The sequence below is a fragment of the Aphelocoma coerulescens genome, chromosome 3, assembly GCF_041296385.1.
Source record: "Aphelocoma coerulescens isolate FSJ_1873_10779 chromosome 3, UR_Acoe_1.0, whole genome shotgun sequence".
In the NCBI taxonomy this organism is placed as follows: domain Eukaryota; kingdom Metazoa; phylum Chordata; class Aves; order Passeriformes; family Corvidae; genus Aphelocoma; species Aphelocoma coerulescens.
The window spans coordinates 59052995-59079708 of record NC_091016.1 but is presented as its reverse complement, the minus strand read 5'-3'; the positions used below and the strand labels follow the sequence as shown (position 1 = coordinate 59079708).

The 26714-nt window shown below is 38.4% G+C and overlaps 1 protein-coding gene across 7 annotated transcripts in view; it reads left to right on the top strand.

The window, feature by feature from the left end:
- UTRN (utrophin) overlaps positions 1-26714 on the top strand; it is a 359524-nt gene that overhangs the window by 146689 nt on the left and 186121 nt on the right. For all 7 annotated transcript variants that reach the window (XM_069010451.1, XM_069010452.1, XM_069010449.1 and 4 more), the window contains 6 exons: positions 200-284; positions 1826-2031; positions 3202-3319; positions 6413-6618; positions 8113-8267; positions 13610-13799. In XM_069010451.1, the coding sequence (XP_068866552.1) occupies positions 200-284; positions 1826-2031; positions 3202-3319; positions 6413-6618; positions 8113-8267; positions 13610-13799 (960 nt within the window). The remainder of the gene's footprint in view (positions 1-199; positions 285-1825; positions 2032-3201; positions 3320-6412; positions 6619-8112; positions 8268-13609; positions 13800-26714) is intronic.

Genomic DNA, 26714 nt, shown 5'->3' with positions numbered 1-26714 from the left:
GGTATGACACTGGGATCTTTTGAGAAAAACACTTGAGTTCCTCTTGAAGTTTTTATTGTTTTTTAAAGGATACCTTCCAAAAATATTTGAAATGTATCTGAGGTGTGGTGTAGAATATTTTGTCTTTCAATAAGAGATTACTTTTCTGCCATTAATATAGGTTGTGTTACTGTTTTTATTTCTCTCTTCTGGTCTGTAGGTGTCCAGAGAAGTGCCTGACAAAGTGAGAGAATTGGAGGCATTTGTTGGGCAGTCCCATCTTGTTACAAAGACAAAGCCTTCTGGTGAGTGATCAGTCCTTCTGTTCTGCTTAATTGTCTTGAGTGTAATCCTGTTTGCAGTCAAAAGTAATTAAAAAAGGAAAAAACTCTATGAACTTAGACAAATATAAATAAGAAATGTTGAACCACAGTGCTGTACTTAAGGCTGCCTTCATATTACTATGGAAGAGACAGAATGTTTGGGTAGGGAAGAAGTCACTCTACTGTTCAGGGCTGGGGGAGTCTTTCGGAGTTCCTCTAAGAGTTTTAAAATGGAGAAAGGTTTTAGTAAGGCTTAGGCTTCTTCATCAGGTCTAGGTACAAAGTAGAAACCAGAATTGCTGCGTTTATGACAGGCTGGTTTCCTGTGGATTTGGGGTCATACCTTTGACTAATTAAGATCCACTAGAAGCTTTCCATACAGCTAATTATTTGTAAAGTATCTCTTGCATGCAGATTTTTTGCAGTCCTACAAATAAAGGCCATTCTGCTTATTTTGGCTCAGTTAGGGACACAGATGGATCTCCCTTATCTGCTAGATACCTTCCTGAATGCCTTAGGAAGGCTGTCCAAATATATGTTCTTGTATGAGGCAGTGACACTGGTCATATTTTCAAGTTGTTGGAGGCAGTTCAGATTGTAAACAAAATGTCCAGATCTCCCTTTTGGAAATTTAGGTAAAGACAACAGCCTTTGCCTGAAAGAATTTGCAACTCAAACTTCAGTAAATTAACTCATTAATTTTTTTTTTTTTAATTCAGCATCAGTAAACAAAATTTGAGGCAAACCAACTTCTGTTTAATCCTGTTAAAAACCTTGAATTCAGCTTGTTCTCCTTTCATACAAGGTGTTTGTTAAACAAAGCTCCTGTGTTTCATTGTTTGAGGGAAGTGTGAAATATTCATGCTCCAGTTTGATGTGACTTAATGTTTCTTGGAACTAGAACACAACTTCTGGAGTGAATCTTGCTATTCATTCACCTCCTTTCTCACTTCTTTGTTGTGTCAGGTTAAAAAGATAGAAAGGATGTGACTGAACTAGTGGGCATCTGTCCCTTCCTCAGACAGCTGTCGAATGCCAAGTCCATGAAGCATCTATTGCAGAAGCTTGACTTGTGCTTATTCTGAGCCAAGAGTGGAGAATACCTTTTTGCTGCGTAATAGAAAACTGAGGAAGACAATTTTAGATGTTTATCTTAAACAAAAGTATTGGGTTTTATGCTTCATAAGGGTCAATTCCCTTTTGTATTAGAGAATGTTTAGCTTCATTTTATTAGATTTAATGTAATGTGGTTTTTGCAAGTTTTCATCTTGCTTATTTTGAATTTAGGCTGAATCATTAGGGTGAGTCTTTTTGGCATGCAGTAAAAAAATTGCTGCCTTAAAGGTGCACAAGAAATTTCTGGTTACTTGGGTTCTGGTTGTTAAAATACAGTTTTTGCTGTGCTTTCTCTGTAGATGCTGTTCCATATTTATAGGAATTACAAAACATCCCTGTTATTCCAAGAACTGCTCATATGGACATGATTACTTTTTCTTTAACATAACCCCCACACTCTGTTTCAGATATCCAAAAGGTGGTGCTAGCATCTTCTTCATTGGAAATTCCTGTTCAGACTCAGCAGGTTTTGGAACTTCCTGCACCTGCTGATCTGGACAAAACTAGAACTGAGCTGGCTGACTGGTTGGTACTGATTGACCAGATGCTCAAGTCAAACATAGTCACTGTGGGAAATACTGAAGAAATCAATCGGACTATTGCACGAATGAAAGTATGTGTTTTTGTGAAGGCTAGTAGAAAATTGTCTCACATTTTAATAGTTTTTGCATTCAGTAAACAAATGAAAAGTAATTAAGGTGTTTAAAAACAAGGGGAAAAAACCCCTGACTGCAACTTAATGCATAACATGAAATTTATACTTTAAATGATGTTCTTATTATACTCCTTTCTCCTTCAGAGCCATTTCCTGTTAGTTCTTGTATCCCTGTGTGAGCTAAGCACTGTTATATTTTTGTTTAAAACAAAGAAAATGGAGAATATCTCCTGACACCTTTTGGGGTTTGTATAGTTAACTTTCCCTGAAGACTTTGGAGAAGTTTCATGTTTGCTTAGTGGGTGACCTTTGATTCACTCTTTACTGATTTCTAATGGGTTTTGTTTGCTGTAGTTACACTAAATTGATTTCCAGAGGCATGCTAAGAAGATTGAAAGTTGTAACAGAAATGCTTATGATGTAAATGTTTATTTCTGTTGATAGCTCATGCTATGTTGAACTGTGATTAAGGGCAGTATTAGTGAGATGCATGCAGCTGTTAAGGTTCATTTTATATGACTTAATATCAATTAACTAAGTGTAGAGTAAAAACTGTAGGGCTAAACAAGTGCTAAACTGTTTCTGTGAGTATCTCACACAGTCTGGAATTTGAAAGAATAACATGATGTACAGTAGCTTTGGAAATGCTTTGCTTTAACTGTATAATATTTGTAATATGTGCTTCTGGTACATTGCCATAGTAAGAGAACAACAGTTTATAGAACAACATTATATGGTCTGATTGTTCCTTACACTTGTTTTCCTTCTTCACTTTCCTCCTGTACCCACTGCTGCTTCTGAGATATATAAACGATCACAGCTTGGTTAGGAGAAAAATAAGTTATGGAGGAGTGAAAAATAGATATTGGAAAACACTGGGCAACAACTGTGGTAACTGTGGCTTGTACAGGTTAACTTTCACCTCTGGATTTTCAGTAACTGTAATTTACAATATTTTAGCTTTTTAAAGCAGTGCTATAATAATGTAGCAATTCAAGGGTTAAAGTATTGATGGGACCAGCAGTATACTTGTGGAGACACGTGTGGCTTTTTATCTACAAATAATACAGATGAATTTAACTAATTTCTACTTTTTGGACTTAAAAATCATATCCTAATTCTCAACAGATAACCAATGCAGATATGGACCATCGGCACCCACAGCTTGATTCTGTTTTTACATTGGCTCAGAATTTGAAAAATAAAACTTCCAGTTCAGACATTAGGACAGAGATCACAGAAAAAAGTAAGTTTCTCCATCCTGTGTTTGTGAATACATTGTTTCCATGGCAGTAAAAAAATCTTCGTATCTTTCTCTTAAATTCTCAAGTGAGCGTAGCTGAAGTTGCCTTCCTTGAAAAGGAAAAGAACACTTGGCAATTAAGTGGCTTTCACTTAAAAAGTCTAATGAAACTTCCTGGAACGAGAATTGCTGCTTGTTTTTTTGACTGGCCATTTTTTCAGGTACAAAGGTCAATAGTATTGCTGGAATTTCAAAACATTTTGTGAAGAATTTGGGTTGCTTCACAGCCACAGGGATGAGGATTTTATTTATTGAGAAAAGGAGCTAATCGTGTGTCTTTGTTTTTGTTGAACTTTGAGGCACTGGACAGTTAAAAACATGAATGTATTGACTTTAGGACAATGAGTTTGCATGTGTACTTTGAAAATTGTTGACTGACAGTAGAGAATTTAAGTCACTGACATGTACTTGAAAATTTAATTTCCAGTTTAAAGGCCCCCACTCCCTCTGAAAATTTATTTTACTGGTACTTAAGAAATGTCCAATTGTCACAATTTGAGACTAATGGACAATCTGGTTTTGGAAATCTTAAGATTTGCTGGTTGCTAAGATTAGAAAATTCATGCAGCAGGGAATACCATAGTTAGAAGTAAAGATGGAAAGATATATTTTCTTATGTTCTCCTCTGTAATGTAGTTTTCCTTTACTACACCTACATGAATTTCTTTGGTGTCCATAAGACTCGATGTAGATGGTGGGCTCAGATAGAAAGCCCACAGATGGGTGGCTTTTCTGGGTATCTGATGAGATGGCATCTGCTGTCTGAGGTTCACAGACTGTGGACTGGTAGGGGGGAGTAAGACTCAAAGAAGCAACTTAGTTTTGCAGTTACTCAGAACTAGGGGTCAGGTGGAAACTCTGGGGAGGATAATAACCATGTACTCCATGGGAGTCCGTCAATGAGGGGACATTGGGTCAAACATTCTTGATTCTTCAGAAAAGCTGAACAAGAAGTAAAGGACTGTATGTTGAAAGTTTGAGTTCCCCTATAGTCATGCCCATCCAGGGTGGGAAAAGAGAAGTTGTATATTGTTCCATGGATTAAGCTTCCAGTAGATACTTTCGATATGTGTGAAGATTTTCTGCCTGTCATAAAACATGAAAAAAAAAATGAAGATTTTGTTACTACTGACATTTGTTAAGGACAGTGTGCTCTTTGAAGAAAAGTGAAGCTCAGGTCTGCTTTATGCACCTCGTTGTTTAAACACTGAGTATATATAGATACTAAATATTTATCAGAATATACTGATGTCCTACAACCTTCTGTGAGTCTGCTCTGTGTCATTAGACAAAGCGTAACTATGCAAATGCATAGGAGTGAAGAAAAGCTCCCAATTGCTTCATAGACACTGGGAATTTAAAAAACAGTCTAATCAGGAATCCTTTCCAATCCTTCTGCCTGTGATAGCAGACTGGTGCCCATGACAACTCTTTCTTGGAACTTACCTCTCGAACCCACTGAATCCTGAGGCTACCAGGAATGTCCCTATTTTTCTGTCCTGTTTTGCTGGAGATAGAAAAAAGAGTAAATATGTCAGCAGTGCAGAGAGTAAGGTTCATTAATAAGAAAAAGTATATAAATAAGTATTTGTTCTATAATAGTAATGCTACTATGTAAATGTCAAATATATATGCTTAAAAATTGATCCACAAGCTGCCTGTAGGTTGAAATGGATGAATCTATATTGCACAAATTATTAGGTTTGTCTACCACCATGGTGGAGAGATATTTACTCTGACAGGTGGGCTTTGCTGCCACAGTCTTTGAGAGCTTTGTGGAACTAAACAGAATATTGTTGAATGTATTAATGTTAAGAGATTTTTCTCAAGCAGATGAAGCACAGTGGCTTTGTATAATTGCAAAAGGTTAAAAAAAAAGTAAAGTTCACTTAAATGGTTTCAGTTTAAGCACAACCTTTGACATTTTTGCTTCATGGAAAATTGAAGTGACTTGAGTGTCAAGCATGTTAATTTTCTAATAAAATTGCGTACTTACTGTTAAAATAAATACATTCGATGTCTTACATACCGCCTACCTCTTACTGCTCAGAGTGGAGAGATGTGCAAGAAATCCAGCTTAGTTTTTCTGGGGTTGATTTTTTTGCATTTACTTTGCCACACTTTTTTATTGCATTCTTTAGTGATATAATTTGTTCCCTATAACTGTCACATCAGGTAGTAGACAAACCTGTTTCCACCTCTATAACCTTTCAAGTAATACACTTGCTTTAATGGTCTGTAAGTATCCAGGAAAATGTATGATGCCATGCATTTCTCTCCAAAGACAGATTCACTGCTTTTTGTAATGCACAATTTTTGTTCTAGGCTCTTATGTTGTCTTTTTCACTCCTTGTTTATTAAAGGTTAAGTGTGTTTATCCATCACCTAATTTAACTATTTATTGAGAGAGGAATGGAATACTTGAAGGAGTGGGGTGTACTCAATAACTTCTCTGTTCTGCCATCTACTTAAGTCTTAGAAACCTGTGGTGGAATTAAATTGCCAAAGTAGGTTGTTACTGGAGTGTTTCTACCTTGGCCAAAATTGTAGTACAGGTGCCATGAGACTGTCTTTAACACACAATGGTCTGGAATGCTTAGTTTGCTTTGTACAAGCTATCTAAACAGTATTTGTTTACTTATTTATTTGTACTGGTTTAAGTTACAGATGCACAAAGATGACTTGCTGGTCCTATCACGCTAAAATTGTGCTCCTCGGAGCTCTGCTGCTTGTGTGTCTCTGCAGTGCATTTTCCCACATATGTGAACTTAAAAATAAATAATGCCTTTGAAATATTCTAGAAATAATAGTTGTTACTTGTATGCTGACCTGCTTAAACAAGAGGAAGCCAAACACCCGAATTTTTCATTTGCTTCTGTGAATGTCAACTACATGGGGAGCTGAAGTACTGAATATGGAGACTATTGTGTTTGAGAATGAGTTGTATTATTGGCTTTTGTCCTGAAAATTAAGAGGTAGTTATGGCTACTTGTTCACTTGCCTCATATTTTGCATGTTTTGTGTTGTCCTCCCCAGTGGAGAAGCTGAAGAACCAGTGGGACAGCACCCAGCACAGCGTGGAGGTGCGGCAGCAGCAGCTGAAGTACATGCTGACAGACAGCCTGCAGTGGCATGAGCAGAGGCAGGAGATGGAGCACCTCATGGAGCAGTGCGAGCTCCGTCTGCGAATGCTCCTGCAGGCCCCAAAAGAGATGCTTGCCAAACAGATTGCAGAGAGCAAAGTAAGACCACTTAGGCCTATTTTTTTTCCATACCAGATTCCTCAGTCCTGATTCCTGTGTAATGCTACTGGATTCAATTGATGAGTGAATATGCAATTTAGTTGTTGTACTATTTTCTTTCTCTTTTTGGGCATGATGTTTTCTTAGTTGTCTATGTTTTTCAATATATCAGATTTCCCAAGAATCACATTCTGGGAGGTAAACAGGTGGCATGTGTGCATGTGTGTCTTTAAAAACTTACCTGAAATGAGTATAATATAGCATCAAAGAAATGATATTATGCAAAGAGCTTGAACCCCAGCCCAATTAAAGTTTAATGCTACTGCCACAGAATTGACTTCACAGAAGTATTTAACAGTAGCTTAGGAATGGACTAAGGTATTTAAAATTGTCCTGAATTTCACTTCTGATGGGTAGCCAGGCATATCCAATGCTCTTTTTTTTTTTTGGATTCCGTGCAATCTTTGATGCTTTTTATATCATGTCAAGCGTGCTGCAATAAATCTGTAAGTCTAGTGCTCTTTGTCCTGGTGGCTGTCAGAAAAAGGGCAGGCTGTAGGTGGCACAGTATGAGAACTAAAGACACAAAGCAGTGAGGAGAGGCTCTTATCAGTGCAGTATTTAGAACAGGCATATCATAGAGTTTTAAAAAGTATGTGCATATATGTATAGACACATATATATTCATGAAGGGGCAATGTAGGGGTACAGCTGGGTGGGGAAAGAGGCAGGGAGTATGATTGTGAGAGTTTCTTACTAATCCATAGCTATTTAAGTACACAGTAAAGTTGTGTGCTTTTCACAACTATCTGACTTGTGTCTATCTCTACATGAGCAGGGAAATAGAAGTGGACTGTTAGGCCTACTTTGTTTTCTTAAGTGAAAGCAGGCCCATGCCCAAAGAGAAAGCTCCAGACGCCATAATATGCAACTGCATATATAGATGGAAATATTATTTTTCATTTAGAAATAATCTTGAGTTTAGATTCTCTAAAGTCAAGGTACATTACAAATATCCTGCCACAATAAACAAACGCTTCTAATATATTTTCTTAATTTTAAACAAAACAAAAAAAAAAACCCAAACCAAAAACCCCCAAAGAATGAAATCAAATTCTCAGAGTGCTCATTTCATTTATGCTACTTTTAGATGCCGCTTATATTGCTATTTTAATAATTCAAACTTATTCATGCTACTCAAAATACAGAACTATTTTTATTTCTGTTGCCAGTAGAATATAAAAGAGGATTTCTCTAACCTCTGGTGGTTCAGGCAAATACAACTTTTTCGCACCTATTTCTGTTTTGATTAGTTTGTTATCAGGACACTTAATATCTGTAGATTTTCTCTTTAAGATTTTACTTCTGGCTGAAAAAACATGCACATTTTGCTTTTTAGAAAAGAGGAAAAAATGAGTTGTTTATAATATGTGATAAAATGCATAATATGAGAAAGTCTGATTTTAATCTGTCTCATTTGGAATTGTTTTTTAGCTGTTAGTACAGGATTTGCATAGAGGTGACATCACAGTAGCAGCATTCAATGATCTTTCTAATAAACTACTTCGAGAGTATCGTGATGATGACTCAAGGAAGGTGAAGGAAACCACTGACCAAATGAACACTTGCTGGGTTAATCTGAACCAAAGGTAATTACAGCATTTCACTCTATCTGTAGCAGCTGGTGTGTTAAACTTGCATTCTGTATTGTAGTCTCTTCTCTGTGTGCTTTAGTGCAGCATTTAGGGCTGCTGTGGATAATTAGTTAATTGCAGTCAAGCTCTTTTGGTGATTGAAATTCCCACAGTTCACAATGGAAAGCTTCTGTATGACTTCCCATTCATGTGGTATATTTTTAAGCAGAAAAAGAAGGGACTCATCATGTTTTGTTTCAGGTTTTCTTGTGGCTGTTACTCTCTTAAGTGTCTTTGAAAGTTCCTCTCTTGTTCTTTATTCCTGGTATGATTTATGTATTAGTAGTTTGTTATTGTAATTTCTTTTCATACGGCTGTAAGTGTTCAGCTTCATCTTCCCATGCATTAATTCATTATGGCCTTCCATCTAATGGAAACTTCTCCTGAATGGGGCTGTGCTTTGGGTTCTCAAGTGCAATCCTTCTAGTACTCCCACCTGGAAAATACTTGACCTGTAGGAACTGAGACTTAATTGAAACATCTTTCTATTCATCCTCTATTTAAGATGTATCTGCAGATATGTCTCAATAAAAGGATTGTATTTTCCTATGCATAATTTTTTTCCTTCAGGATAATCTAATTTCTGCAGAAATGTTTTTTAGTATATGGTATTGATAGACAATTAACATTTAGAATAGTGTCTGACTCTGAAATCTAAAACGCTATATGCATTGTGGTTAGAAGGAGAGAACACAAAATTGATCCTCTGTATGTGGGAGTGGGGAAGATGACAACTAAATTCTATATGTATATATGTGCCTGTGAAAGAAGCAGCTGCTTTTGGAATGGGATGTCAGTTACAGGAATGAAAAGCCTATTTAGTAAGGCTTATGGAGCTGATGTTATCTCTTGAAGAGTGAGAGAAGGAGAACATTATAGAAATTGTGGAATTATAGAATGGTTTGAATTGGAAGGGGCCTTAAAGATCATCCAGTTCCAAGCCCCCTGTCATGAGCAGACCACAGTCCACTAGACCAGGCTGCTCAAAGCCCCATTCAGTCTGACCTTGGACACTTCCAGGGATGGGGTATTCATAGCTTCTCCTGTTCCAGTACTTCACCACCCTCAGAGCGAAGGATTTTTTTCCTGATTATCTAATCGAAATATGCCCTCTTTCAGTTTAGAGCCATTACTCTTGTCTTATCCTTACATGCCCTTGCAAAAAGTCCTTCTCCATCTTTCACATAGGCCCCCTTCAGGCTCTGCAAGGCTGCTTAAGGTCCCCTGGGAGCCTTTGCTTCTCCAGGCTGAACAACTCCAATTCTTTCAGCCTTTCCTGATAGGAGAGGTGCTCCAGCCCTGAGCGTATCTTAGTGGTTCTCCTCTGGACCTGCTTCAACAGATCCACATCCTTCTTATGTTGGGGCCTCAGTGCTGGCTGCAGCACTGCAGGGTCTCACCAGAGCAGAGCAGAGGGGCAGGATCCCCTCCCTCACCCTGCTGGCCATGCTGCTTTGGATGCAGCCCAGGACACAACTGGCTCTCTGGGCTGCAAGCACACGTTACTGGGTGATGTCCAGCCTCTCACTCACCAGCACCCCTAAGTCTTTCTCAGCAGGACTATTCTCAGTAAGCAGGTAATGAAGGAAGCAGAGTAGAACATCATCTTATCCTTCCTTGGAGGAAAATGGCTCTTCTGTCATTTTGTGCTTTGCATGTGGTAGCTTGTTTCCTAGTTAATTAGAGGATGAAGGGAAACAGCTCCTTGTTGGATTAGTACTGACAGTAGACTAAAACTCTGTAATAGTCTCATTCACATTCAGTCTTCGCAGTGTTTAAGGCTAGAACTGGCATAAGACTGCCCACTACTCAGAGAAGGTGACCAGAAAGAAGAGCTCCTGCCTGGAAGCCTCTAATTATTTTTGAATCTGCTTAAAGTCTAAAATAATAAGCTACTGCATTTTGTTGTGTATAACTGAAGCTCCTCAATTATCACTGGGGCTACTCTTTGAAGTCTGCAGCCTAAGGAAAGGTGAATATCTGCTTTGTTTATTAACTAGTGGCAGAATGTAAAGGACAACTCTGAGAGCCAGTTGGTAGCCAGTGTAACCCTATCTGAGCAACATGGTAGAATTAAAAGGGGAGAATGTGCAAAGAAAGCACCTTTTTAACAGGATGAAGGTTTTTATTTGCTTTAAATGCAAGAAATAGAAATACCAGTGACAAGGCTTCCTTTTTGTGGCAGATCTTTGGACACGCGGGGCTTGTACATAGAGTGGACATGTAGTCCTATGGCTTTTGTAAGGACAAACCGGTACTTAAAGCATAATGCTTTAAAATACCAGTTTGTTCCCCTACTTGGAGGTTGTGGAAAGGGTCCTTAGTAACATCACCTGGAAGGATTGTGGTCCTGAACAGCACAAGAACACTATCAGGAAGATTGTAGCCATGGCATGTAAAGTCAAGGAGCTTATTTTAAAACTGTTGGCATTAAGAGATTGAAGCTCCCCAGCTTGACATTGTGTAAATCGGATACTTTGCCCAGTGGCTATCTGTGTTCCATTTTTATACTTTGGGGTGAAACTATAGTCATTCTGAGTGTCTGTGCTGCCTTGGTAATGGATTATAGTTGCTTTCTGTACTGTCTCAGATGTTAGTTTCTGAATTTCTTTTGGCCACACACTTACATGCATTGCAAATTTTTAGTTTAAATCTGAAAAAATAATTGTGTAGAACGGAAACCTGAAACAGAGCCATGAAAACTTAAATAATAGAATAACTTTTTTTTTCTTGGGTGTGTCTTTGCCAATAGAATCTGCATGGACTTTCTCCACTGTATTAAGTTAGCTGCATTTGAAAATAATTCTCTAGCTTCTCCTCAAATTTAATTCTTGCATCCTGGAAGATGTACAGATCCTATGCCTGTTGAGGCTGCTCTAATGGTATCAGAATTATTTGAAAGTCTGAGTTACATTTTTATAGCATGGGATAGTTGTTAATCTGCAGTACAGAATTCTCCATTTTCTATTTTATGTTTGAGGCCTTTACTAGAAGGGGATGAAAGTATTTCCATCTGCTCCGTAAAAGTGTTGCTCGCTACTGCTATGGATGTCCTCTTTAAAAACACTCTTAGAACATTAGTTCTAACTTTGTACGTATTTAGTGAAAGGATTGTTTTTCAGCTTTAATTCAAATGTATGGCAGCAGTGGGATGGTAATAGGATTTAATACTTTCCTTAAAGTTCAACCAAGCAGAAAGCTTGAGAAATTAAAACTAGGATGAACACAATATTCTTCAGTGAAGGTTGTTAACTACAAAGTTTGGGTTGTCTCGATTCCCATCTTGTACATCAGTACATAGACTTAGAGATCTGGGTCACTTAGTGTTTCATCCTTTGGAGCTGTTCTTTTTCTTTGAAGGTCACCTTTATTACCAGTCTGTTCTTCTTGTTGTCACTCCTGTTCTTCCACCTTTGGCCTTAACTCCCTGCTAGGGAAGAAAATCCCTGCAGAGGGAGAGGGTTTTGAAGTTAGAGCTCATAACTGCTTTTACTTTACGTTTTTCTCACAGTTCCTTGGTGTGCTGTAATTTTTTAGCTGGTGCTTATTATCTTTTCTGGACAATATCTATCCAACTATTTGTTATCCCTAGCATGCTACTTATTATTTTTTCTCAAGACTGGGCGAAGCATACCAGCTGCAAGCGAGAAGCAAGAATGAAGGCTTCTTGCTCTTCTAGTCATTTGCTAATAGCCAAAACTTGGGCAAGATTAAAGTCAGGAATGATTCTTAGATTCTTATTTTGGATAAAGCAATTATTAACAAGTGACATAAGTCCTAAGCTCCTAAAGTAGGGGTTGCAACACTATCCTTGTGCAAATTGTCTTAAAAATTAGTTATGCTAAAACTTAGGAATGTGAGCCTGGCAGAATTGGGGTTGCATGAGGTTTCCTCACAGTCCTTGAAAGAAAACAGTTTTTACTTCTGTCTGCCTCATCTGATGTGCTAGTTAACCAGGCTACTTGCTTTGAAATGTCAGTCTGAATGGTACTGAACACCCACTGCTTCTTTTCTAAAAGGAATATTTTAACTAGTACTGAAATTCGCAGTTCCTTCATACTGCTGAGCAGTGCTTTTGCCACAGCATGAGGAGGAAAGAAAGCTGAAGTAGATGGGAGGATGCAGAAGACACAAGTTTGGGCCTTTCTGGAGAAATGTGGAAATACCAAATATTGAGTGTTTTGGCCTTATCTGTTTTGAAATTAAATATCCCTTTGCCCCTAAAATCTTACTATACAGTTAGTGCTTGATGTGAAAATAAAATTGAACTTTCTATTTACGCAGCAGCAGCAGCACTCTAGCTGTTAGCTCTGCTAGAAGTTTCTCTACAGTGTGCTGGCGTGGGACAGCTTGTTTCTTTTGTCCTGATTTTGGGAGAAGGAATGCTGCATAATAACAGCCTTAAATAGATGAAATTTAGTTTTTCATGCTTTATTAATGTTGCTAATCAGAGCTTTTAAATTTACTGACCTATAATAGCTTCTCATCTGGGTTTCATTTCAATCACAAGGAGACAGTACTGTTACGCAAAAGTGGAAGGTGATTTTTTTCCTAGGAAATTGTTTGAAGTTGCTGATAAGTTAAAATGTTTGGATTATGTTGTTATTGCATGAAAAAATCCCTTTATGGACACAAACTTTAGTATTTTTATCAGTCAGAAATATTTTATATGATTGAAAATTTGGATTATATTCTGACAGTCTTTTTTTAGATTTAAGTTTGTTGAGCATGGCTTGACTATTATGATGGCAGTGTATTATTGTTTGTTTGAGTGATAGTGTCAAAAGTCTTGTCTTCTAGCAGAGAAGAACCAGGTATTTGACTTTTCATCCCTTAGCACTTTAACTCTTAAGAATTTATGGCAGTGTTTCTGCTCACTGTAAAAGAGGAACCAAAAATACCCCAAGCACTCAGTGCTTCTACTCTGTGTGGGTTTTGTTGATAGGGAAAAGCCCATTTTTCACACATGGAAATAACATTTCTACCATTTGAGGTAGCATAAGTTGATGATGGTAATACTCTAGAAGGAAAATCTAGGTTTTTAATTAATAACTTAAGTTTCTTCTGCATGCCTTTTTAAAAAGGTCAATGAAATGTAGAACCAGTTCAGGACCTCTGTGGGTAGCTATAGATATACTAACCAGAGAAACAGTGATATAAATAATGATAAAACAAGCTGTACAGATGTATAGTTTCTTAGTAGAGATACCTTTCAGATTTCCTTTTGGTAGTTTCATTATGATGTATATAATGCTGTATGTTGTGGGGGAATATTCTGACACTTGTCTTGTTTTCAGAGCTGTTGATAGGCAGAATTTCTTGGAGACAGAGATGAAGACAGTTCAGGCCTCACACAAGGATCTGGAGAGCTTCCTCAAGTGGCTTCAAGAGGCAGAGACAACAGTTAATGTTCTGGCAGATGCATCCGAGCGTGAGAACACTGCTCAGGACAGCGTCTGCGTAAGGGAACTCAGAAAGCAAATGCAGGTGAGAAACTAAATAATACTGCTGTTATTCAGGCTTTCTTTCAATGGCAAATGTTAGAAAGAAGAGTTATCTACTTGCTTGGGGAAAGCTGCAGCCTATTGAGAGGTGTTTCCTGAAACAGTGTTTTAGAAGTCAGGTGTATGGAGGAAGCAGATTTGTCTTCCTAAAATTTGAAGTACATACTTTTGTGTATGTCTGTGGCACTGAGGGCTCTTAAATGTCCTTGGAGGGTGCATTCAGGAAGTGTACACTTGATTAAACCAAGTCACGTTGTGTGATTGTCCAACCGAACAATTTAATCTACTTCCCTCCAAGTAAAGCCCTCCCGGGCTGCATTGTCTCCTATTTCTGCTTGCCACCTTCCTCCTGTTTTCCCAGTAATCCAAGATGTTGTTGTGCTTGGATTACCTCTTCTCCCTCTCCTACTGCCCAGCAGCTCCCCAGCTGCCCTTCCTTTCTTGTACAGGCCACAGACTGGAAATCTGAGAAATGACTGAGGAGTTTAACTGACACCACTTACTAAATCCTGCACTTTGGGTTTGGATTAATGTCATCTGTGATCTAAGTGGGTTTGAGCAGCTTATAATGGAAAAAAAGATGCTGCTTTTAGTAGTGCATGTAATAGCAATCTGAACATCTCTAAGCTGAATTGAAATGAAACAAGACTGTTAGAAGTATCTGATAGCAAGCTATTCTCGTTAATCATAGTAAAGAGCACAGTATTTTGTGGCAGTTTGTATCTGTTGAAGATGACATGTCACCAATGTTCAAATGATTCTAGTCAGTCAGGTAACTTATCTGTAGATATGTGGCTTTTTGTGATGTGCTGAGACTAGTCTGTAGTGGTGACACCTAGAACTTAATATTACGCTTTCTATTGGCAGCGCTCCCAACTACTGTAATGTAGTGGAGGTGGAAGAGCTAAAACAGGGCACAGGCAGCTAACAACAGAAGGCAGTGCTATGTGTAAATAAGACTTATTTCTGCATTACCTTGCACTCTGTGTAGTCAATCACACCAAGATACAACTGTTATTTCACAATTTGTTTGTTGGCTCTTTGTGGCTGTGAAGCACCATGAGTGTGGAAGGTTGTTTGCCATTCTTTGTTGTGCTGCAATCTGATTAAAATTGCCTGAGTTGGGCTCTGTGAGGGGACAACTGTTGGGCAAGACTGCCTGCTGTGTGGAGAAGGAGAAGGTCTATAACCAACTCATGACCATGCACATTGTTCTGGCTTGTAACAACTGAAAAGGCAGATGGAGGTGCTGGGACATGACCGCCCCTGGTTCAGCATCCTGTAACTGGGTATCGTCCATCTTTTTCTGAGACTGTTTCTACACACTGTGCACATGAAGTATCATCACTTAACTCACCCATGACTTTATATAATATTGTAAGCCTTTTCTGGGTACCCTAGGAAGTGAAGTAGAGCATGTTAAAGACTGTCATCATGACTTCCAGAATGAACTTTGTCCCTTACCACCATACAGTCTTACTTTAAATGTAAACGAAGACATTCATATAATTACACTGACAAACCCTCCCAAATCACTGTTTATGTTTTCAAATATTTGTTGAACTTCTGAAAACAAAATGAAGCGCTAACATCTTGCTGCACCTCAAAATATCAAGCCCATTCCCTTGCAAGTTCTTGTTGTACTGCTAGGTTTAGTTTAACAAGCTGCAGCTTTCCCTGAGAGCTCAGCGGAGCTGCTTAGGGCAGTGTGACCATTTCGCCCTCCCGTAGTCCATTTCGGACTGCTCTGCAGTTTTGCTCTGGCAGCTATCAGCGTTACAACCAGTGATGGCGAAGGAGGCGAGAAGGGTCTCTCCCTAAGGGATTAAGAGGACCTTTTAATAGTTACATCTTGTCCCTGCGATCCCCAGAGGCAGAGAGACCTCGTGATCCAGGCGCAGGCGGGTTTGGTCAGGGGCGGTACATGGGCGGACTTGGGGTACTGGAACCAATAGGGAGAGCCCAAGGGGGTGGCCAGGGCCAGGGGCAAGGAACGGGGCGGGGAGGAACAATGTGGGATAGGAAAAGGAATGGATAAACAGATTGCCACAAATTCTTAAGCCTAATATCTGATTAAACAAAGATAATTTCCTGTTCTTCCCCTGTTATGTGATGTAAAATAACAGTGTTGTTTTCTTGGTGCTTTGTTGAATACATGAATAAATATTGGTTTTAAGGGTAGTGGTTAAATGGTTTTAAGAAGAATGCAGGGATTATAACCTTCTCCGCTCTGTGTGAAGATGTCTGTGCCCCTCAAGGCCTGTGCATTAAATAAAATTTTACTGTAAGTTTAAGGTGTGATAAATTCTAGATGAAATGAGCTGAACCTAGACAAAACATGATGGATTTGTTGTTGTTGCCATTGTTACATGTCATGCATTTTCAAAATAGGATCATCTGTTAAACTGGCATCTGGTAATCTGGGAGGACTATCCTCCATTACATTTTGGGCCTAACTTGTTTGGCTGCAGCTCAAGTAACTACTGTGGAATCAGTGATCTGAGCACTTGAAGCCTTGTTTTGCCTTTCATTGTGATACCTGAGGCCAGCAACAGAACTGTGCAAATAATGCAGACTTTGAGTGTGGTAGCAATGTCTTTTTGAAAAGGAAAAATCCACGCTTGTATCATCAGTCAATTAAATTCATTCTCTCAGTATCTAAATGTTGTAGAAGTCTTTCCTTTCAGGTTAGTGCCAAAACACTACAGTCTGTGTTGGAAAATGTTTAGCAGTGACTTGAAAGAGATTAAAACCTAATTTAAAACAGAGATGCAGAAAATAAGGTAGGAAATAGTAAGAAGTAGTGCAATATATGTAAAGTCCTGTGCCTACAGATATGAAGGTGTTCAAAATAATTCAAAGATTTTTTGTATTGTAAAAAAAAAGTCACCATAAGTAGTGGCAGGCAGTTTGTCTCACTGCTTGATTCAAACTTGTAGATTGAAACATCTGAGAAGAAAAAAAGCAGAACTGAAGGAAGGAAGGTGTGGACTGTGGGCTCTGTCTTACACAGAAGAGGTTTGAGCTTTTGCATGGTCATTTCTGAATGCTTCCATGGTTTCAGAGTTGTGCTGCATCATAGGTTTCCTTAAAAGATATTTGGTAAGAGCATGTCAGCTAATCATGGTTGGCTCAATCTGGAAGGTTATAGAAGCACACTTCTGGTGGGAATGGATGTAAGCCAGGAGCAATGGCATCCAGAGGAACAGTTCAAATAAGTGGTGGAGATGAGAAAAGACATGCCTGGCAAGGTGAATATGGATGGTAAGATTTCTATATACAGAGTAGAATGTGTATATCTGTTTACTCAAAATGATGTTGTTAGTGTTGCAGACAGATCAAGAAGAAAGCAGAATACAGGTAAACAGGGTTTATCTAAGGAGTGGTAGAAACATTGATTCAGTCCTAAAAATAAAGGTGAAAAGGTTGTCTTCAGAACTGGTTGGGAAGAGATTTTAAACGTCCTGTATGAAGAACCTGAACCTTGCATTCATCTCCTTAGTAGGAAAGTGCCTTAGAAGAGGCAAAGCACTGTATAATGTGCTGACATCCAAGCTGTGCATTATTCTGGATCATATGAACTTGTCAGGATAGCTGTTGCCTGCATATTGTGCTGATTGATGTGCTTGAAATGTGTAGGTACCTTTTCATGTGGAAATACGCACATTAAATCATATGATTACTTGTAGTGGTGTGCTCCACCCTACTGTGTTCAGGCCTCCCTGAACCTTTGCTACAGCAGCCCCTCTGATACGGGTTTAAGTAGATGCTTCCAAAGGCACTGTGATGAAATGAGTAGCTTATGCTGCAGTTTTGCCACACCTAGGGGTATGTTGGCTGTATTGCATTGGAAGTGCTTGCTGGTACCAAAACACTTCCATGCTCTTCAATGTCCTGCTGTCATCCTTAGCTGGCTTAAATAATTCTGCTTTGTCATAGGAAATACATCAAAATTATGTTAGCTCTTTGGATTCAAGGATGACTTAGAGAAGGGGCTGATGATGCAACTGTATGCTTTTACTTTATCAAAACCCTATTTTTTTCTTGTCCAAAGTCATTCTGGAAAATATGTAATTGGAAGTGACTTGTGAAAAACATTCCTACTTTCTGATGCAAGTGAGAATCCTTTGAGATCCCTTTGACTAAATTAGCTTTAAGAGAGTTTTTATAGGAAGAGGTTTGCCCCCTGCAGTTTTCCCTCTTGTGTTGGGTAATCTAGTTTTGAGAAACGCCTATGTGATTTATTAGCCTTTATCGTATGGCTGATATAATTAGGGCAGGTATCCCTGTGCTCCTCTCTCAAGATTTATAACACAATCTGTTATTCACTCACTCTACAGCTCTGCCAGAGCTGCGTTCAGTCTGAGAACGAGAGCATCCTTTCCCAGAGTGAGGGAGCAAACACTCAGTCTGCTGATAGAAAGCAGCTACTAGGGAAGAACAACTGTTGTGATACACCGGAGCCGTCTTCCTGAAGGAATTCTTTTTTTGTTCCTGCAGCTTTCAGGCTTAAATTAATAACCTTTTTCTGGCTATTTAGTGCACTCCTGAACGGTGGCAGACGACCGGCTGCTCAACTTCATTTGCCCTCTGCAAAAACAGAGCTGAGCAGTACCGGTTAGAAGAATCTGTGAAGGCTGTTATTTTTTTGCATTTGTTTTGTGGGGTTATTTTAGGAGAAAAACTTATGCTATATCAATCTTCTTTGCCTTTGAAACGTATAAAGCCTGTAGCTTGCAAAAGCAGTCCTGGAAGAGAGCATGCTCAGAAAGCTGGCAAATCATTGTCCAGTGACCGGGAGGAAATGATAGTTGCTCTTCATTTATAATGCAAATTCTGAGGTATCTTCAGAAGTGTGGCAAACTTAAAATGATGGCTGTGGTGAGATCCTCTCTTCAGAAAGTTGTGGTGTTGTTGCATCGTTTACAGAGGATGGCAGTTTCTTCTCCCCGTTACCAGAAGCTTTGTAAGGTAAGAAACGTAAGCCTTAAATGTCGTGTGTGTTTTGCTAACTCTGTTGTCTTTCTGAGATAAAAAGAAAAGATAGGGAGCATGGGGTGAGTGTCAAAATCATCTAGGCTGTCTAGTGTTTTTAAAGCTGTAATGCTCTCCATGTGTGTTTTGTTGCAGAATGCAATACAAAAAAAACCAAAACAAAACAACCCTGTGCTTGTCTGACTGATACATTTTTTTTAGAAAAGTGCTCTCTTGCCCACCATTCAAGTCTCTGGAAGGAAACTGTTATGTTCAATGATTTCACTTGTTTTTTATAAAGTAGTACCACTTCTTTTCCATGGGAGTTAATTAGCTCTTGGTAAATGCGATTCTTTAACTCCTGTGTACCCATTATGTAGAATAACTGTGTTTTTCCATGCCCAATGTTATTTTTCTTTTGAGTTTTTTGAAACTTTTAATTAGCAATGAGTTCAGCACACTAATACACAGCCATTAATTTCTGACTTCACTGATTGAGTTCTTTCATGGTTAAAAAATCAGGAAAGTTGGAGGCAAAGCAGTTGACATAGGCTACCACTTACTGGTATTTTTGATGGTACCTATTTTAGTGGCTGATTGTTTCTACTCCCAAAGACAGTGTTTACCTTTTGTTTTTTTCATAGGCTTTGTAGTTCTGAACCTTAAGACTAGGGTAAAATTCACTTTTAAAAGTAGTTTGATCACTCACCAGATTAAAATAAGTGAATAAAATTAATAAATTTAAAACTGATCTGTAAAGTCCGTGAGTTAATACTGCTGCAGTGTGATGCCCTGGTGAGGTGGTGAGGTAGTATTAAACTTTTAATATAATGATTCTGTCTTGAAATGTTGCAAAATTATAAAATTTGATAGGTCTTCAGCTGTATATATACTGACATAACCTTACATAAATTCTATTTGGCTGCCTTTGAAATTGTTTTTCTCTTCTTGCTGCTTATGATATTTTAAAACTGTTTTTTGATGAAAATATGTCTGTGTTTTTCATACAAGGTATGTGAGAACCAAAGTCTTGTTCTGATGATAAAGCAAAGCCACCTTAACTTGTCCTACTTGCTTCAATCTGAAATGTGCTTTCTGTTATGAGGAATATAAAAAATCACATCAAGTGAGAGAGATCCCATCCTTAGAGTAGGGTTTGAAAGTAAGGGAAAAGTATCATTCAAGATGTGAAGCTTGTAGATGAAGTTCTGGCATATGGGGAAAAACATTGCCGTCAAATGGCTGTTCAGCGTGCTTCAGTTTACTAATAGATGCATCTTCATTATGAAGAATGAGAGACAGTAGTTTGTGTACATACTAGCTATTTTAACAATCATTCCTCAGTTGTTCTTGTCTATCAGTTGTCATTAAAAAGCCTGTTTGCTTTTGTGAATAAAGCAGATTTTTTTTTTCATTAATCTAAAGACATGGGCTATAATTGCCTTGTTTAGTCACTTTTTTTGAATAAACTTGTTTGTAAAATGTTTGTCAAGCTGCTATTTAGTGACTCTTACAGTAATAATTATTTGCTAATTAGCCTGAGAGCCCAGTAAATGGTTGCGTACTTAATTTGCTGAGTTTAAATCTACCCAAGGGGTAGTGAAAAAATCTTCTAAAAAGCTGTTCTTAAAATACATTTTCTGATTGAGAACCCATGCACTGGTAGCCTTGGGAATTACACATTGCTTAAAATTACACAGTGTATATTTTTTGCTTGTTAAAAAGTCATGTGGCTTGTTTTTTCAGATGTCTGCGCTTAGTTTACTGAAAGTAGGATTGTTGGTCTTCTTGTACAGTTAAATCAGACACTAATTGAGGGGGAAAAAAAAGAAATGGTTTACGATCCCAGTCACTTCCAGCAGGTGTCAATGTAAGGCAATGATAGATGGAAGTCTGGTGATGGAAATGTTAATGCTTAGATGAGAAAATGTATGGAAATTACTAAAAGCAACCATGACAGCATGTCAGGAAAGATTTCTTGTAGTGCCCTGTATACTCCTGTCTTTGGAATGTCAGATGTTTGTATGTCTTGTGCACTCTGTGGATACACTGATATAGTTCAGATCTGTAGAAGAGAAGCTATTTACTATGAAGTGTATGAATTATTGCATTGTATCCAGGGTAGATACTTCATGAACTAGATCTAAATGTTTCATGTGAAGTGTCCTCTGAAGCGTAACAGAGGGCCAGTGAAATATGTAAGACAAATTCTTGAAGTTTAGTGTTTGTTTTAAACTGCACTGTTCATGAAAGAAGTAGTAAGGCTTTATTACTGAACTGTACTGGGAAAAGTCATAATTGTTCCTTCTAACAGCCTCATATAATAGTAGCACTCAGAATTAATAGTCCACATTTTGCAAATTTCTTTAAAGAAGAAACAAAAATAAACACTTAGCTGACATACTGCAGCGTGGCTGAAAAACATGAAATCCAAAGTTTAGGATATTTCTTCTGTTGCTGCTTTTTCTTTCACTAATTCCTTCATACCAAGGTGAGTTTTGTCAGATAGACCTTTCCACTTGTTGCTATTTGATTCTTTTACCCTGAAATTAGTGGCATACCAGGACAAAATGTCTGCACTTGGCATTGTGTTGTCAGTATGTAATAAGTTTTGCTTTATTGTTGTTAGCAGCTTTGTTTCAAAACTCTTGTATAAGACTTTGATGCTGATAATGAACAATCAGAAAACTGTTGTAGGGGCTGTCATCTGCTCTGTGTTCTTGATAATATGATTGTTCCTTCAAGAAAGACTTTTATTAGTTATATTCAACTAGCTCAGACTAGAATGAATTTATAACAGAAAAAATAATTTTAAGGTACAAATTGATCGATCTTTCTGAGAGACCAGAGCTACAACATTACTTACAAAAATAAAGTACAAAATTGTGAAACTTTGAGTTCCCTGACAGAAAGTAAAGAATAGTGCATCTCTGGCAGACAGATAAATGATTAACGTGAAAGATGTATCCTGCATGTGGAATTTGACTGTGGTATTTTTGAAACGCATTGCTAGCGTTCAGGGACTGGAGAATTCATCCACTGGAAAACAGGCTGAGAAACATACCTAGCTGCTGAGAGAGTATTTTCTCATTTTTGCCTCTCACTTTTTTGAGAAATTCTTGAGAAGAACCTGCTTTAAGAATAAATAAATATTCAACTCTTCATATAAAATACTCAAGTCTCAAACCTGATGCAACATGAGTCTTTGTGTGGTAACTTAGGTGAGTTCCTGACTTCCTCAGCTACCAAACATCAGAAACACATTTCACGGTTCTTTTTTTTCTTAAGAATACATAACTTAAAATGTAATCCTCTCATTTTATGCTGCTTTTTTTTAATAGCTAATGTTAAATTTATAAAACTGCAGGAATTTAAAAGCACAGCAAATGCTGGGGTCAGCCAAAATCCTTTTTTTGCTGTGATACTGTTGATGCATTCCAAAAGACATTTACATTATGTTGAATTTTGAGAGTAGCAGCAAAGGCTCCATTCCTATGAAATTTTGAAAAAAAATTTGAAGGTCATGGGGACAGGGCAAAAACAAGCCTGGAAGGCTGTGTTGAGAAATGTGTAGGTTAATCCTGGTTCAAATGAATTCAACAAAGATAAACTTTTTAATGCTTACATGACTTGGAGTTGATTTAGAAAATAAATCATTGGCACTTGACATAGTCAGGTATAAAATGCAGATAACCAAGTATGGATGAGAAGGAGCAGCAATGTAGTACATTCATTGGACAGCAGAAGTGAGAACAAAAGTTAATTTTGGAAACATGTTCTGTAGTAGGATATTGTATTAAGAAGGTTGTTGATTGAAAAATGAAGCAGTGTTGTCAAAAGCATTGCTAAATTATGCAGACAGTTTCTTTTTTTAGATGAGAAAGTTAAGTCCAGGCTGCTTGATATGGTTCTAGTTGTGTAAAGGACATTCTAATTAGATTTAGTTTTACAAAAAAAGCCTTCTAGAAGGGAGGAGGCCAGAATTAAGGGAGCCTTGGATAATAATGACTATTATCTACTAAAGTACAGTGAGGCTAGAAGTGAACTAGTGAAAACAAAATTGCTATTTTGAAAAAGGAGATTTAGTAAATAATATCTGGTGATCAGCCTCTCAGGAGTTTAGGATTTACCATTGTAGAAAACAACTGAGCAGTATGACTGGTAACCACCCCACCTCCAAATACCCCACAGCTTGGCTGTGTTGGGAATGATTGTAGAAGAAGTGGTTTTTGGTGTGATTTCTTGAAGAGTGTATGCACAGGGCTGGGATGAAGTGTGACTTGGGTGCTTTGTAAACAGAACAGGGCTAACATACAGCTAGTCAAGGGCAATGTGGTACCTTGATGGTGTTCAGTGACAGAGAAGATAAGCCTTACTTGAAGGAGCCTGAATAGGCTGGGAGGGCATGTCAGTCAATGGTCATTTAAAATGAGTGAGATGGACATAATTTCTTTGTGGGTTTGGATTAAAAATTGTAAAGCCGAAAACTTGTGGAGAATACTTAAAATGATAGGGATCTGGTAGTCTTGGGAGGTGACAGTTGATTTGCTTCTGGCATTTAGTATAGAATGATCTCAGCAGCTAGAGAAGCAATGGAAGGCTGAAGGGAGAAAATTTTTAATAGCTTTAAAAAAATGAGGTAGTTGAAGGCTGGAAATGACTATCCAGTGATATCAAAAGATATGAAAAGATATGAAGACTAGAAATATGGACAAGAAATTAAATTCCATTTAGAAATGTAATAACTAATGGAATTCAGTTCTCCGTTGGTATCAAACTGCACCTTTATATACACTCTATCAATGATGGACAAGCACAATTAGGGGCTTTGGGGTGTAGGCAAGATGTTAACTGTTAGCATGTTATTTACTGATTGATTTCCTTTGGTCTTTTGGAGGGATGTAATAAAAAATATCAGTGGGATATTGGAGGGATATTTTTATGTTTTGTTAGGTCAGTGAGATATAAGATCCTGAGAATTCCTGTGGTTTTCCTATGATAGTGTAAGTTGGTTCATGAAGACAGGTGTGGATTCTGGTTGTCATTGGAGTGTTAAAGAATGAGCAGAATTTCAAAGAGAAGCTTGTAGGTAAAGTTACTGGGAAGACCTTTCGATAGTGAGATTTAGGAGCTTGCTAAGTGTCTTTTCCCAAGGACTCCTGTGTCCTCAGTCCTTAAAGAAAACACTTTAATAGGGCCCCCAAGCATAAAAGACAAGATGGCAATTGTGAAGAGCCATCATGGATTTTGAGAAGGGTGCCCAAGCTGTTTGCTTTCTGTGAGAAAGTTGTTGCTGTGTCGCTGGATCAAGGCAAAGCAGTACTGTTCCCTGATCATGGTTTTAGAAAGACTTTGGATGCAGTCTGTCACAGCCCAAATCAGGGATACGTGGACAAGATAGATGAGCCAAAAGGTGGGAAGACAAAGTGTCTGGATCATTTATGTTCCTCAAGGGATGGAACAGAGACTGGTACTGTTTAGCATTGTTATGAATGCAGAATGGGATGGAGTGCACCCTCAGCAGGTTTGTAAATGATACTAGACTGTGTAAAACAGTTCTGTTCCCATTCCTTGGGGCCCCAAGTGGGAAGAATGGGCTGACAGGAACCCCATGAATTTTTAAAAAAAGCCCCACAAAAACCCAATGCCAATTCTCGCACCTGAAGGAGTAATCCAATGCATTGGTACAAGTGTGAGAAGGAGCATAGCCAGACAGGATGAAGTGTTTATGTTTTTCTACTTAACACTCGTGAGGTCACGTCTGGAATACCACACTTGGTTTCAGGCGCCCAGTTTGACAAATAGTGAGAGACTGGGGAGAGTGCAGTGCTTGGAGCACGTGATGTAGGAGTAGAGCAGCAGGGGAGCTGACTTCACTTAATTTGGAGAGAAGGCTCCAGGGATTCCCATCTGCTGTCACTGCATACCCGGTGAGTTGTCACTATAAAAGATGGAGCCAGGCTCTTCTTGGAGGGGCCTTGTGGAAGGAAAAGAGGCAGTGGGAATAAGCTGCAGCAAGGGAGTTGGTTGTAAGGACAACAGTTCTGCACAGGTGGTATACCTGAGCACTGGAGTGGGTTGCCCAAGGAAAGAGGCTGTTATATTTCCATCTCTGGCAGTAGTAACAGTGGTAGTGGATAAGGATCTTAGCAGCAGACCCAGCTTTGAAATTGGTTCCTGGAATTGGCAGGAGGTTTGACCTCCAGAGGTCTTCCAGCTTGTGATTTTTCTATGATTCTCTGTGCTAGTGCCCTATTAGCTTATAAGTGAAGACTAAAATAGTCAAAATGATAGTGCAGCAGTTTTCAGCCATGGGTTGCTCACTTCCTATGAAAAGGAGCTTCACAGTTTTACCCCATGTGAAAAATTCTTACTACTCTGCTGAATTTTGATCTAAGTCTGGGCCTGCTATGAGTGTGCTATACGGCCACAGCATGTATTCATTTGCAAACCCTTTAGCTCTAGTCTAACCTCGATGGTGGTAATGCACTACAGTCAGGCATTTGGTGCATATCTGAATTACGTGCCTATGAGCAGAAGGCATTTTAATATAGCACAAAACTTTGTCATCTAACCTGCCCCCCACTTTTGTATTTTCAGATAATGTTTTTAGAACTATAGCAGAAGACAGACAGGTTTTGCACATCTTGAGTGATGGGACTGACCTAAATGTGGCCACTTTGTTTTGCCATTTGTCTAATTAGGATCAGTGCCAAATAAAACTGTATAATAAATGGGTACATTATTGTAAACCCTTGTGGTCTCTAGTCCTCTGTGTATCAGGCGGCTTCTCTAGAAATAGAATTCTTTCTTTAAGGTGGAAGAACAAGGAAAAACAAAATGGGAGAGGACAAAAAGCTTCAGAATTTCAGTATTCTTAAGTGCTGCATAAGTCATTCCTATTTGCAAGCAAAATGCAGCTTAACAGAAGTTAAGATAGGTTCTAGGATATAGCTTTTTTTTTCTTTTAAATAGCAGTTCAGTAGTAATGTGGAAGGGAGAAAAGGAGAGAGGAGATGAGAGAAATGTTTCAGGACATGCTTTTAGAATCCTCTTACATTTATTTAAAGGCAAGTCTGATTTTTAAGCTGGAACTATTTTGCTATTGCAGCAAAAATGAATCTAAAATATGAGGTAGTTCTATTAAAGCATGAATGTAGCATTAATGGGAAACTTGACTTCCATGAACTTCACATGTTCACAGGAGCTGGATCAGTATTTGATATGGGAGCCTCTTGCCACAGTGTTTTGCCACAGTGCTTTTTGATTGCTGCTATTTTTCAGGAAGCAATTTTCCCCCCATCTTTCCCTTAGGGCTTAATTACCCTGCCCAAATTCATGAAGTCATGAAACAGTAGTTGGCTAGAACAGCATCGTGCTTCACCAGTTTGTGTCTAGAGAACTGGCAGTTTCTTCTTGTCTTCTTCAGACAGATCATTTGAGCTTATTTTTAAAAAATCCTGCACTCACTAGGTAGCTGGGAAAATAATGCTGTTTGAAGATGTCCTGTCACTGTTAGTCATCAGGAACTCTGGAACAGTTCTGTCCTCCTTTTTCCCTTCCCCTCTGTTTTTAGTCAGGACAAACTGTAAGAGATATGTTCCAAAGTTGCCCTGAGAGTTTTCTATTTCATGTCCACTGCTTGCAGACTTGTGTTGCATTCTGGCTGCCCTGTGATATTTTCATGCTGTGGCCACTCTTGATACACTTTGGTGCAAAGGATTTTACTACAAAGTAAAAGTAACTTGCTCAGCCGTGCATAGTTGCATAATTGAATGGGGGTATAAGATGTCAGGGGTGTTTTTTGATACTTGAAATCCTGTGTTGCGCTGCAGAAAGAAATTCTTCATAGACATAGAGTAATTATATTTACTGATGGTTTATGGTATATGGTAAACATGGTAGGTGCTGCAAGTGAAGTAAC